Source organism: Haemaphysalis longicornis, unplaced genomic scaffold, assembly GCF_048455015.1.
Source record: "Haemaphysalis longicornis isolate Haplotype H1 unplaced genomic scaffold, Haemaphysalis longicornis Haplotype H1 scaffold_7, whole genome shotgun sequence".
Classification (NCBI taxonomy): domain Eukaryota; kingdom Metazoa; phylum Arthropoda; class Arachnida; order Ixodida; family Ixodidae; genus Haemaphysalis; species Haemaphysalis longicornis.
The window spans coordinates 184,815,110-184,829,141 of NW_027526422.1; the positions used below are offsets into that span (position 1 = coordinate 184,815,110).

A 14,032-nucleotide genomic window follows, 5' to 3' on the forward strand; every position below is an offset into this window, starting at 1 on the left:
TCCGAAAAAGGACGCACTGCTGCTTTTGAGCTGGTTTTATACCCCCCCGGAGGTCCGTTGCAGCCGCAACCACTTGGAATTTCTCCAATAAGGACTCTCCGTGGCCGCAGTTTGAATCCGACGAATGGAGGAGAAGCGATTGCATCAGCCGAAACCGCTGCGACGGGAAAGGAAAGGCGACTCAGCGGCGCTGTTTCGGAGCGTGTCGCTGCATGTCAGGTGCGGGCAATCGTCCGAGGCGTGATTCGGCCTAGCCGTTGCGACGGGGAAATGACAGGCGACTCTCCTGCGCCGTATCTCATGAAGTTGGGATCACGTCTGCCGCCGGCGGTTTCACCAAGGCGCGAATCGGCCCCGCCGTCGGCGCGTCTCCACGTGGAGCGAATTTGTGTCGGGCACTCTGGAGCAGCAGCTGGTCGACCTCTTCCATTTTTTTATATTTTTGTATCATTCCCTAAAAATGGAAACATTAATATTTACCAATGTGTTACGAAAATGTGTTTGTATAACTAAAAAAAATCTTGTAACACGACAAAGCAAACCTGTTCGCTACGTGAATCCGCGCTTAAGCCCAATTTAGCGACGTCTATCAACGAAATTGTTCAAGCGAAAAACCCTAAAAAATTTTGTGCTGAATGCACGAATGTTGTGCATTTCTACAAAAACTTCTTCTCACAAGAATGTAAATATTTCATAATGAAGTGAAAAATTTGGCTAAGAGGAAATTTTTCGGAAAGGCAGCCGAAATATTACACAAAGTGCTCCAGTTAGAGCTTTCAAATTTTATTGGAGTCTGCTCGTTACATTTCTATACAAATACACATAATAATATATATTGATTAACTATGAATAGGCTGCGACAGCCACATGAGATTTAAGAAAAAAACGAAAAACACTCAAGTTCCGGCACTGATAAAAATAAAAACCTATCTTCGAACTTCCTGAACTTTTTGTCCAGGTGTTTGCCTTGACGTGTACTTCTATTATAGTTAAAGCATGTTGCATTATCTCATTCCTGGAGTGCGTACAGCACGAGAGCGAAGCCCTACCCACCGCTCCACTTACGGCGCACTGTGGTGATAGACTTCACCCAATGTTTGATAAATACTATATATTCTTAAAAAATGCAACTTATCTCTTTACAGAAAAAATAACTGAGAATTAACAGTAATAATGTATTTTAACGCGCACGCTAGCGCCATAAAAACAATCTACGCCCAAGTTAAAGTCTGTTGTTTTGGTTTGTATGCTGTACGCCCAACGTGATTCAGAAACAAAATAATGGAACATGTTTTTGATGATAATGCATGCACATCAAAAACAACTATTCTCTTTTTTTCTTCCAACTTTCGTGCCCGTGGCTGCCTAGCTTTTTTTTATAGAAATATAATATTCTGCGTCCTTTTTAGAAATGTAACGGGCACTCAAGGATTTAGCTTCACCTCTTTTTGTAATATTTAGGCTCAAGTTAAAAAAAATTCTCTGTGCTAAATCTGACACTCAGTTCAAAGTATTTACATTCTTCACCGCAATAAATCTCTTTAGAAAAATATACATCAGGTTAAATACATCATCATAGATACAGCATTATCAAAAATATACATCAGCATAGAGTTTACGAATTTCGCGTGACGAATATTTTGTACAAATGCGTCGCTAAGGTTGGCCGAGGCGCAGAAGTGGGTAGCGGCTGGGGTCTTCATTGTCGCGTTTCAAGTTTTTTCTTCACTGATTCAAAATGTTTTGCAGGGATGATATTTCTGAATCTGAACATCTCTTTAAGCAATGATATATAAAATTATATTGAAAAGATCGACCAGCACAGCTTTCTTCATTCTTACATGAAAACCATCTTATTGCTGCTGCAAACAGGCCAATATAAATGCGAGTAAATACATCATCATAGATAAACGCCAAAGTTGGCAGAACGTCTCAAAATACATTTTGAATTGGAAATTAAGGAGCAGTGGCAACGTCACTCTTTGAACGCACTTGAAAAGAGCAACGTGTGCTGCCCCAAATTCGGCCTTCAGTGGCATACTTTACCCTACTTTAACCTTATTACCCTTTCTACCGTAATAGATCCGCATGTCTTATCAATGCACGCACCTGTTAGGTTTCACGTGCTGCACCGAAAACATTCTGATAGCTGAAAACAACACTCTTACTCCATGTACAAGCACTTATGAAGACAAACTTATAATGACCTGATGGACGTCTCGTCACGTGATTTTTAATAACGGTGAACTTGCTACGTTATTCGCATTGAGAAAATAAAATAAAAAAGGCAAAGTGTTATAAATGTGCGTACATTTTAACAAGGCGTTTGCGGGATCGGGTGCTTAGTAAGCAATATTCGGCTTACGTAAATTTTACGTCAACAGGTTTTCTGATTGATTGATTGATTGTAGGGTTTAACGCGCCGACGCAACGCAGGCGATGAGGGGCGCCGTAGTGGAGGACTCCGGATTAATTTTGACCACCTGGGGATCTTTAACGTACGCCAAAATCTCGTACACACGGGCGTTTTTGCTTTTCGCCTCCATCAGAAAAGCGGCCGCCGCGGCCGGGAATCGAACCCGCGACCTCGTGCTCAGCAGCGCAACGCCTTAGCCACTGAGCCACCGCGGCGGGTTCAACAGGTTTTCTGTGAACCGGCGTCTCTAAATCACCTTAACACTCATGGTGTTTTTTGTGGTTTCTAGGTATTGCGAGTGGATTCCTTAGGAAGACATTCACCACACATGCGAGAGAACAACGCTGTTCGCACATTATGTGATTGAGAACTCTATAAGAGAGCTCTTGTGCTCCAGTCTATTCGCGCTATAATGCGGCCGTTGTTAGAGTGCTTCAGGAACATAACTGAAGCATTCACGTGTGTATGGAGCGAATTTTGTAAGCTTCAAGCGTTACGTATTGTATATCAAATTTTAAGCAATCGCTGCAAAAGCCACACGACCAGTAAATGTGCTTCTTAGTGTGGCCAGCAGATCAAACAATGCCGTAATAGGTTAAAGATTAGTACACTTTTTATGTGTTGTCTGCACTATAGAAGGTCTGAAATGAATTATCGCAGGCATCCAGTATCCTTGTAGTCCTAATTGTTCATCGTTGTGTCAAAACAATACGGGCTAACATATTTTTCAGAATATTTGTCATGCGGTACTCTTAGACGGCATACAACTATTTCATCCCCTTTATTGCCGCGATGATTTTTTTAACAATAATAAAAGAAACAAAACAGCTTGAAATACACGCAAAATCTTCGGTGCGCTCCCTTGTGCTACATTTTTAGAGGAGAATTGAAAAATGTTTTCGATAGAGTGTTGAATACGTGACCTGCTTGTAAATAATCAATAGTTTCAACCACAGTTACAAAGTCACTCTTTTTCTGCGCCTATTTAGTTATCATCGACGATAAAGACTTCAACCGCCATGTGAGTCATTTTGGAATGCCTTCGCGCAACGTTCCCGCATACAAAGATTCGATGTATGTTCTCCTTGGAGATTTTAGGATTCTTTATTACGTATATAGATTTCAACGTTGCCTTGGAGAAGTACGCATACCTGGTGTGAACAACTCGCCACATTCTCATCATACTGCATTACAGAACGAACCGCTCAGTTGAGTTCATTTTCAAAGATAAAAGCTGAACATTCACTTTGCTTGGCCAGTCCCATTACAAAACTCACAAAAGAACCTCTCGTAAGATTCTCGGAGCCAGAGATTATATTAAGTTGCTGCAATTTATGTTTGCGAATATCGTTCACATACCAGGTATTTTCAACTCATAACAGATAACACAGAAGCGGGTAAAATGCAGTCGTTTTTCCGAAACCAGCAGTTTTACAGGACAGGTGCGACACTAAGCGCCGATGATTACAGGCTTGACCCTCTTCAACATTAAATGACACTTACTGGTCGATGTGTTTTTGCCTATGACTGGGTAGATAGAAACTAAATACCTTACATATCAGGGACATCTGTATTGTACGGAAATTCTCGATTTTAATACCGAAGTGGTTTAGCAAATCGTTTGAGTTTGGTATCCGCTGTTCAAAATACCAAGAAAATCCGAGCGCTCTTGTGTTCGTGCCTGGCGGTGACCTCCCAATATCTCCGGTCACGTTTGCGAAGGGAAGCATACCCATTCAGAGAGATTGGCCAAAATTCGCCGATAACAATCAAACAAACAAAATACTCCATAGTTCGCCGCCATCGTGGCAACACTTGCTCGGAACGAAAAAAACACCTCATAGCGTACCGCCCCTCTTAGATGACGTGAAATGATTATAACTTCCAATAAATGAAGCAAGCTCACACTCATGGCAACAATGATGTTTCGTGGTGGCAGCGAAGAAGCAGCAAATCAGCTGCAGTCATTAACTTAAAACGTTGTGATGGTTCTTGCCTTTTCTTTACCTTTACTCTCTCTCGTGATGGTAGTGAAGGCTGCGTACAGCTTCGCCACCTTCAAGTCTTCTGCGATAGTGTGAGCTTCCTAAATTTTTTTGAAGAAGCCGAACTCCAAGGCTAAAGCACAGTGAGCCCGTATTCACAATTTTGTGTACGAACACTGCCCTAGGCAAACCAACACTCATAGGCGTATTGTGTGTTTTCCCTGTCGACTTCACAGGAGGAATTCAGCTACCTTGACGAAAAGATAAGAAAAACAAATGAAGCACCGATCCACATCAAAGATTACATTCAGTACTGCACCTCCAGCAACATCGCCTCCTTCTTCTACGCCCGTCGTTTGCCCACTGATCACCCGAGTCGCCAGGAACTGCAAAAACTCATTACGGATGTGGTCACAAGTATTCAGACCGTACCGATGCTGCTTTTCTGCCCCAGGCCTCTGTTGTGGATTATGAGCCGCCTGCCATTCACGAAAGTTGGACAACTAAAGGCGGCTCTTACCGCGCTTGAAACATTCACAGAGTAAGACATTTTTTATCATAGGGCTGCTAGCCACGTTCTGGCGTTAAGTATGGTGAAGACATTACGGGGTTAAGAAACACGTGCCCAATATTAGAATACAAGCGCCATTTCCACTCGTAGGGAACTCTGCTCCTTGAAAATGAGAATAGCTAGCATTGAAGGAGAGTTGGCATGACAAATGAAGGCTTGCTACTATTAGTATAGTTGAAGATATGTGAGAGACAGTTATTTTTGAGCAACGTGTTCTTAATATTGTACTCAGTTATGATTAAGAAGATGTCACTATTTTGTTTGAGAATTCTGGGGAATCTAGGTAGAGCGGTTTGTTTTATAGTCTAAGTATGTCATGCATGCTCCGTACGTTTTTTAGTGCGAGGACTTGTATAACGAGTGCAATGCGCAAGCGCTAGGGGTACCTCGTTGTTTTGGCGTGCGCACGTGAGTCTGAGCCGGCGGAGAGGAACGCAGAGTGTTTGCATTGTAAAGAGAAAATGAACGGTATATATATTGTGGTACTGGGGTTCTTGCACCCGGCCGCGGTTCCTCAGAAAGACACCGCGCCCCCTAAACCACACCTGTACTGGAGTCCCGTGCCATCGAGGTCCACTCCTCAGCCAATCCGGCTCCCCACACCCAGTCAAGCCCAGCCCGCCATGTTCGAATATCAGTCATGTCGCGCCACATCTTCCTCTTCAACTGGCACATGTCCATTCCCATTCCACGGCATTTTCCCCGCCACTATTGCCGTGTTACCACTATATATATATATATATATATATATATATATATATATATATATATATATATATATATATATCTATATATATATACGTATATAGAGAACCAGAAAATGTGAAATAAGGGTTGGCAGTCAAGAAAACCTCGGAAAGCAAAGGGAAGTTTGTGGTGGGTCAGAGAAACCGATGAAGAATTTTTTTGAGTCAGAAAGAAAGTGGTGAAAAAGTGCCCGCCGGGTGGGATCCGAAGCCACGACCTCCAGAATACCGGTCTGGTGCGATAACCACTACGCTACCGGCGGGGCTCCTTCCCCAACACTTTCTCGGGTATTTATGTTAAGGTATTTTTTGTTTCCTGCATTCGGGGGATGTAGCCAGTGCCACTCGGACTACTCGGTGTGAAGGGGACCTTCTTTTCAACCCCCGGGTCGTGACTCGAGTGTCTACGACATGTCTAGAGTGGTCAACCAGCGTTGAACCTTCTTAAGCTACCCTTGACACCAAGACTGCCAGAACAGAGGCCCTCGCTAAGCATGTAGCGAATCAGAAAATGGGAAATGAGGGGCTCGGTGAAAGTAAGACAGAAAATAAGGGTTGGTAGACAAGAAAACCTCGGAAAGCAAAGGCAAGTTTGTGGTGGGTCATAGAAACAGGTGAAGAATTTTTTGAGTCAGACAAAAAGTGGTGAAAAAAATATATATGTATATCAAACAAACATGACAGACACACGTCGTTCGGCACCAATAAATATTTCGGAAACAGCCGACTAGCACTGGGAATGACGACTGCAACCGTGATATGTGTCCTTACCGAGTCCCTTGTCCCGTATTTTTCTGTCCTGCTACATGCAGTACGAGGGCTCTGGCTCCAGCAGTTCGGATATGCCAATTGCTAACCACGATCTCCGACCACATCTTACGTGGCGGCCGCTGGGATAAAAGACGTTCTAAGTCTCCGGCGGTGCTCGAGGGGCGGCGCTAGTTCACCGTCCTCAGAGCACTTGTAAATATTGCCGCGAACCATGCATTGGTTTGTTTATTTGTGTTTTGCTTTTACCGCCCGGCTGCGCCGGTCTGTGTTATCTCTGCGCCAAGGGAAGCGCGTGTTCCATTCTTCGCCCCCCCCCCTTTTTTCTCCTGTCTTGCTCCTAGCCGATATCGACATACCACGCGCACTCGCCTCCCGCGACCTTCGGCATTTCATCTTACTACCTGCTTTACACACACACGCAAAAAGGAAAAAGGAAACAAAAAGGAAAAAGAAAGAAAACAGAAAAGAAGTTCTTGAATGTACCGCAAAGCTCCGCGTGAGTTGCACCCGCGCATACCCCTTCTATTCTTCTGCGAACACTGACCTCCCCAGTCGGAATTCTTCAAACTAGAGGGGCTGTTGCTGTTTACGAGTTTTCTCTCTTACACACAGTTCTGTAACCTTGTAATGCACCCCCATGACGCCCCTCTCCTCCCCGATCTTTTCGGAAGCCTCTTTGAGGTCGCCCGGCCCCACTGCAGCCGAGGTGAAGCCGTTCCACCATATTTGCTCCGACTCTCGCGTAGTCTTCCCTCTTTCTCTACTGCGGGGTGGGTGGTGGTGGTGATTTATTAACAAAGGAGGGAAGAGAAAAGGCCTGGGGATATTGTTGAACTCAACGGGAAGTTCACCCTCATACGACCCAGTCCAGGGAAGGGGATTGGGGCTTCAAAGGATAGGAAGAGAGAAGGGGGAAGAGAAGAGCGGTAGGAGAGTGGGAGATAGTCTATATCGCGTTCGTTTAGTCCATGACTCGATGGCTACAAACGCAGCGCTAGTCCTGTTGTAACCAGGAAGTTGACTAGGTGCTGGAAGACCTCCCGTCGGATGGCGTCCGGTCCCGTGGGGAACAGGAAGTCTTCTAGCTTGTGGCTTGGGGCACCGAGTCGCTGGAGTTCGGCCCGAAGTTGTGCCCTTGCGGTGTCGTGCTGCGGGCAAGAGCACAGCAAGTGCTCTAGCGTCTCGGGCTCTGGGCAGTCAGCGCAGGTGGGGGATGCTCGGCGGCCTTGGTGGTGCAAGCGCGCTCCCACGTTGCAGCAATTGAGCCGCAGGCGAAGAAGGAGCGACCGGGCGTCTCTGCTAATGCGTCCGGGCAAGACCCGCGGGGCCTGGCCACTGACTACTCGGGCATCTGGATGCATGGCCTCCACCACTCGTGCCAGGATAGTCCTTGCAGCGTCAAACGACACCACATCCCGGGAGGCTGGAACCCCTGCCTGGCGAGCAGCACCTTTGGCCAAGGCGTCTGCAACCTCGTTGCCCGTGATGTTCACGTGCGATGGCAGCCAGTGAAGTCGCAGTGGACACCCCTGCGCTTCCACCGCATGAAGCTTGGCCGCCAGCGACCGCTCAACGTAGCCGCTAGAGCTGGCTGGCTGGTCGGCGGCACGCAGACGGAGGAGGGCAGACCGTGAGTCAGTCAGGATGATGGCCCCCCGGTCCTGGGTGCCCTGCTTGAGAAGAAGGTCTGCAGCCAAGTGGAGTCCAGCCAGCTCTGCGTGGGTGGATGAGGCAGGGAAGGGCAGGCTGCACACCTGGCTGGTGCCGAGTTCTAGGGCCGTGCAGGCGGCTCCGGCTCTGCCCATCGGCTGTTGTACAGATCCATCCGTGTACACTTGCAGATATCCGGCAGCGTCGCCCTGCAGCAGGGCAGCCACCTCTTGGTGGACGGCCTGGGGTGGAGTCGACCTCTTACTACGGACCCCCGGCAATGTGGTGAAAATACGTAGAGCCTGCCCCATGCCTGGGGGTGGTGGCTCCAGGCGTGGCCGCTGCGGCAACGCGATGTGGCTCTCGTACGTACTGAGTAGCATGCCCATCCGAGAGTTGGGCCGGCTGCGGTAGCGCTCAAGGAGTGCCACGCCGTCAGGTGTGCCCTGCAGGCGGTGGATGTGGTGGAGACCCACCTGCAGGGCCCGCATCTGGATGGGCCAGAAGCCTGCCTCCGTGTATGTCGCCGCCACCGGAGATGTGCTCTACTGCGGGGTCCTGTCACAAGAACCACACCTCCCTTTCTCTCTCGCTATTTCACTCCTTTCAACCGACCGTTGACTCACTCTGCTCGCCTCCTTCCAGCCCCGCTCTTAACAACACCTTCCCCCTCTCTCGCCAACTCAATCTGTATTTATAAAACAGTGTGCCAGAGATTGACCCTGATGCCTTATATATCAGGGTTCATCAGGCCTTATATATATATATATAAGAGAAGAAAAACTTCGAACAAGGTAAATAAAAGCACGATTGTGGCCTACGTTTCAGCAAAGAGAACTTGCTTTCCTCAGGGCCACAATCGTGCTTTTACCTTGTTCGAAGTTTTTCTTCTCTTGTGTTCTCTACCATCTTCAAAGTTCTACTACTCCCTATATATATATGTATATATATATATATATATATATATATATATATATATATATATATATATATATATATATATATATATGCTGTATATATGGGTAGCGAACCGACAACACACCAGTTGGTTAGGGTTCGGATTCGTGTGAATTATTTCTTCCAGATGAGTACTACTGGTTGGACTAAATTCCGTAGTGAATCGGTTCGATGCGTCGAATCCCCGGTGTTTTAGTTGATTATGTGGCTGCATAAAACAGCGACGGCGATAGAAGCCGACAGCTCGAGCACCCAATGGACTTGCCCCTAAAACAACGGCAGGTTGCCAATATGTTGGATAAGGCAGCTCGTCATACTGTGCGGTATTGTAAACGAAAAAAAACCCGGTCATCTCCACTGACGAGAAACTTTAGGGAAGGCGCTGCATACAGTGTATAAATGTGCTCTTCGCAGCTCTGCCTTTTAGCCCGCGGAGATTAAACCGTTGGGGGGCAGAGGTATATAGCTTCGCTGTAAAAATTTCGTGTCTTTGAAGCACGAAGCGTCCTAGCGCGTGGCGTTGGAAAACGAACGTCACGGTGTGTTCTTTTAGTACGCGCCACGTTACATTGCGAGGCGTAGGAAAGTAATCGCCCCACTGTTTCAGTACCGTTACTGCATTAAACGCCTACGACGACAGGATACGCCGACAGCACGCGCCCCTACGGCACTTCGCCTTTAAAAACGTGACTATGGCAAGGATAAAGCACGATATATAATCAGAAAACTCAAGGTCACTGGGAGAAGGAGCTAAGCTTAACGACCAACAAGCTGAATTAAGCAGCGTCAATGACGCAGAAGGGCATGCTGTCGACGTGCGGACCCCTGTTAAAAACTACAGTGACCGAACCGTCGCAAGCGCTTTCACAGAGAACTGTTTTAGAATACCAATTAGGATGATACTGTAACGTATGCCCCATAGGTGGAGATTAGTCCAGTGTCACAAATTCTTGAACTGTAGTTTGAAGACCACGTCAGTCCAACCACTTTAACAACGCAACGGAAAGCTTTTTAAAACAAGGCCGTTTATTTTTCGTGCTTCATGCAAGGCATCAAAACTCCACGCCTATCTCGCAGCAGCGTGTTCCCTGTTTGTTCAACGCCCCGTTGAGAAATATTTTCCAGCGCAGCATAACTACTGGAAAACAGTTAAGATTCAGTGTGCTTGCAATGCAGACAACATAGCTCTCAATCACGAGGAAATGGGTGAATGTTCGTGCGGATGAAAATCAGACTTTGCGTACTCTTCTCCGCGATGTGTATGAAAACACAAGAAAATACATTCACATAAAAAAAAACTTCGGAATGAGTTTGTGCCAGTTGTTTACGTTCGAAATAGACCTTAAAATATTTCGGAATTTTCATTTATTCTACATTGTTTTGTGGGTTTCTTTTATCTGTAATTTTGGGTTATGTTGTAAGGTTAGGTGCAAGACAAACGCGGAACATGCGGTGCTACGTACTGAAGTTACCTGGAATATGATTCGGAAACCAGTTTCCTGGTGAGAAAAACTAAAACGAGAAATTATACGCACGACACCAAGGTAATAGGGAATATTTCAAGTGATAAAGTATTTGTAGGTTGTGTTAAGCAATCGAGTGGAATGGAGTCAGTAAAGAAGTAAAGCATTTATGCTCGAGCGATTGAGACATTTAAGACGCGGCCATAGTACTATCATGGCGTGAGGTCTTCATGTTTCGAGAAGTTGCACTGTTTTGGAAGCCGCTGGGTCTTTATGATTTCAAGCAAGAAAAGATTTTTTAAGGAATCTTTAGGCCCCACGGGGTAATTCTCCTTCAAACGGTGTTATATCAGTGCAACGCAACTTGCCACACCGGACGAGATTCGATCAATTCTTTTAATTTGAAAACCCTAAACAAGCTGTATGCCACCTTTTCGCGAAAAATAATCGTTAGGCTTGGTGTGAACGAGAGGAAATTTGTTGGCTGGAAATATATTTATGTGCGGTTTCAAGGTACTTTTTTATCATGGACAAAGCGGCTTTCGCTGTGCGTAAAGCACCACATTGGGCCTGTATTTCTTCTGTAACAAACGACTCCTTCTTCCGCTTTTTATTAGCAAAGGGGATCTTGAAATAAAATCTCGGCGGCTTCTGGAGTGCCACGGTTCGATTGCAGCAATACATGTTTATGTCAAAATACTACAGAACTGTTTCCCCAAAAGCAATTTGTGGCAGGTCGTTCAGCCCTGTAGTGTCGACAAAAGCGCCCCGCTCAGGATATTGTTTTCGTTGGGTGAACAATATACAATTGGCATCCTTTAAACAGGTCCTTCTCATTTCGTGTTAAAAATTCGTAAATAGCTCTTCTTTGATGTATTTTTTTATTCTGCTTACAGGAAAATAACTTAACAAGTTATGCCCAACTAAGAGATTTCAATTTGCTCGTCAACCCTAAATTACCTCGAGCTGTTTGTGGTCACCTGACTTGAGACACCTGTGAATTTCATTCGCAGGAAGCAGATTTTAGATTACAAAGCTGACGGAGGGGCGGATATCAACCAGGATTTCATTCATGGGTACCTGAAGAAGATCGAAGAAACACAGCAAGACCCTCGTTCACTGTTTACGCGTAAGTAATACGGACTCAAGCTGATGCTGAGGGTCTTGTTTTAATTTATCGGAAAGCAATACTTATGCCAAAATAAAAACGAAATTACCGAACCGAAAACACCAAACTATTGAACGGCCATAAGAAAATCTGTTCACTTGGCTGAGTTTTACTCGAACGGACATGTTTGTTATGCGTTGTTGTACAAACTTCTGCGATTCTTGGCAATGTTCACGCTCTTGAATAGCTGTCCTCTTTATCCTGGAGAGAACACAAGCGGCGTACTCATGCTTTGATATAACTTGAACTAAACAAAGAGAGCACACGACAGCACCTGCTATGTGGTGTAATGCGAGCGACGACGCTGAGTGGCTACTATTGTGGCATGATACAGCACATTTGTGAGCGCACTCGTGCCGTAAAAACGGCGAGCCAAGGCTGTGCCCGAAGAGCGCGGAAATATATTTGCTACAACACGGGAACGGTCAACAATTTTCCCTGGCCATCTCTCTAACCCCTCTTCTTGGGTACATGCAAAACACTTTAAGGGCATTACCACCATCATCAACGTCATTAGAGCAAGTTAATAAAACTGGCTCGGCTGCAAGACGTTTACAACACCAGAAACGGCGCAAGTCACCAAATACAAGCCTCGTTTCAAAACACGTGTAATTATCTGGGATTGCGAACCTTGTATTCATCGTTAAAGCTGAATACTCTGCCAGTGGTCTACGTCGGAACTTTCCAGAAATAGAATTGAACATTCCGGAATTAGAATAGAACAGGTAAATCCAGTTGTTAGGACCTCTGAGTCTACGGTCGCGGTAGCGCCCCTCCAGGGTGTGACTCCTTAATTATCCATGCCAAAGACGATGTAGCGAAAGGAAAATAGAAGCCAATGGCAGTAAAGATTTCATTCATGAATATCTGGGTGTAGGGATTTTAGTTCCCTAAGAAATTTTAGCAGTGCTGCAGTTGTGTGTCGAGCTTTTTCTTCCTTCTGGTAAGGGCCATGCGTTACACGGATACTAGAGGTTCTCCAGCCAGTCGGTGGCCACTGTCGTTGCGGTGGTGGAGGTGGTAACACGCATTTATGTCATGTAAAAGGCATGCAAAGATAACACGTTATGCTTTATCGAATTTTGGTGTCTAGGGGACAGGATTACGTAATGGGAATTGGGAAAAATTTGACACATCCACTGGGGTACGAAACTAAAAGAAATGGTGAAATGGTGAAGGACAAATGTCTTGGAAAAGTTTCGTACAGTTGCCAGCGGGCGTCATTGTTTGCTCAGATTGAGAAGACTTAAATAAAGCCAATTAATTAAGCTGGGTGGGGTTGCCAATCCTCCACATTTTATGGCTTGCTGTCAACACACCGCAAAGCGAGGGCAGTCCCACAAGTTGTGTGCAGTGTCGTTATTGGTTGAGCGCCACGAACGCTGGAGATCATCTGGACTACCGTATCTTGTTGCGGGAAAGTGAGGTGTTCTGCCTACCGAGTTTTAATACAGTGAATGATAGTGCGCCAATACTGAGGAATGTGTGAACGCTTCACATATAGCGCCGCTCGTCGCTGAGACTTGCTTTCCACCTTGCGGCGTGTGTAGAATTCCGAGCTCAAAGCAGGTAAGCAGGATAAGGTTTTTCCGCTGTTCTCGCAAAGTTCTAATCCGTCTACTCGTCCTGAGATGACGTAATGGCGCTAAGACAGAAGTAAGCTGAGGAGGACGTCCATATTCAGACGAGGGTGAGCCCTGGTGGTGCAGCTTTTCCCAGTTGATGAGTCCCTTGCGGCTTTTTGGCGCAAGTGTGTGGACCTGCCATTGCCTGAGATTCCCGCGTGAGCCGGTGTCCAGAAAAAGGTCACAAAACGACCGCGCATCCGCACCGTGCTGACGCGCTGCTGGATATTGAAGATGACCTCGAGAGGTTTTATCTGGTAGTTTTAGACGGCGTAGGACGTTGATCGCGTCTCTAAAAATCACCGATTCTTTCAAACGTTATCGCTTTTCTAGCCATTGAACTCGCGTTTCTAGCCATTAAACAGGTCGCTCAATGGCTATCAGCTCGGCCATTTCATGCATCGCATCCGGAACACATGAAGGCAGCCCCTGCCCGTACAGTTAATTGGTCAACTGGGACATCGCGAAAAACCTGAGAGCCGTGTTGTAATCCTAATCTAGTCGCTTAAGTGTCAATGCTGGTCGGTCCAGTTTCTCTTCTTCGGTCTTCCAGCCATAAATTCCGTGCGGTGTCCCGGGTTTGGAGCACTTGCGGGAATATCTGCTGTCCACGGTGCTTGCGGGAACGGCCTTCTGGGGTCTTGCGGTTGCTGTTTGAGATGTTGTGTGGTGCCACGTCT

General features: G+C 46.1%; 1 protein-coding gene across 2 annotated transcripts in view; it reads left to right on the top strand.

Moving 5' to 3' along the window:
* The window catches only part of LOC144147325 (vitamin D 25-hydroxylase-like), a 62,327-nt gene that overhangs the window by 24,492 nt on the left and 23,803 nt on the right, over nt 1-14,032 (top strand). For both annotated transcript variants that reach the window (XM_077679441.1, XM_077679442.1), the window contains exons 5-6: nt 4,638-4,942; nt 11,573-11,688. In XM_077679441.1, coding sequence (XP_077535567.1) covers nt 4,638-4,942; nt 11,573-11,688 — 421 coding nt within the window. The remainder of the gene's footprint in view (nt 1-4,637; nt 4,943-11,572; nt 11,689-14,032) is intronic.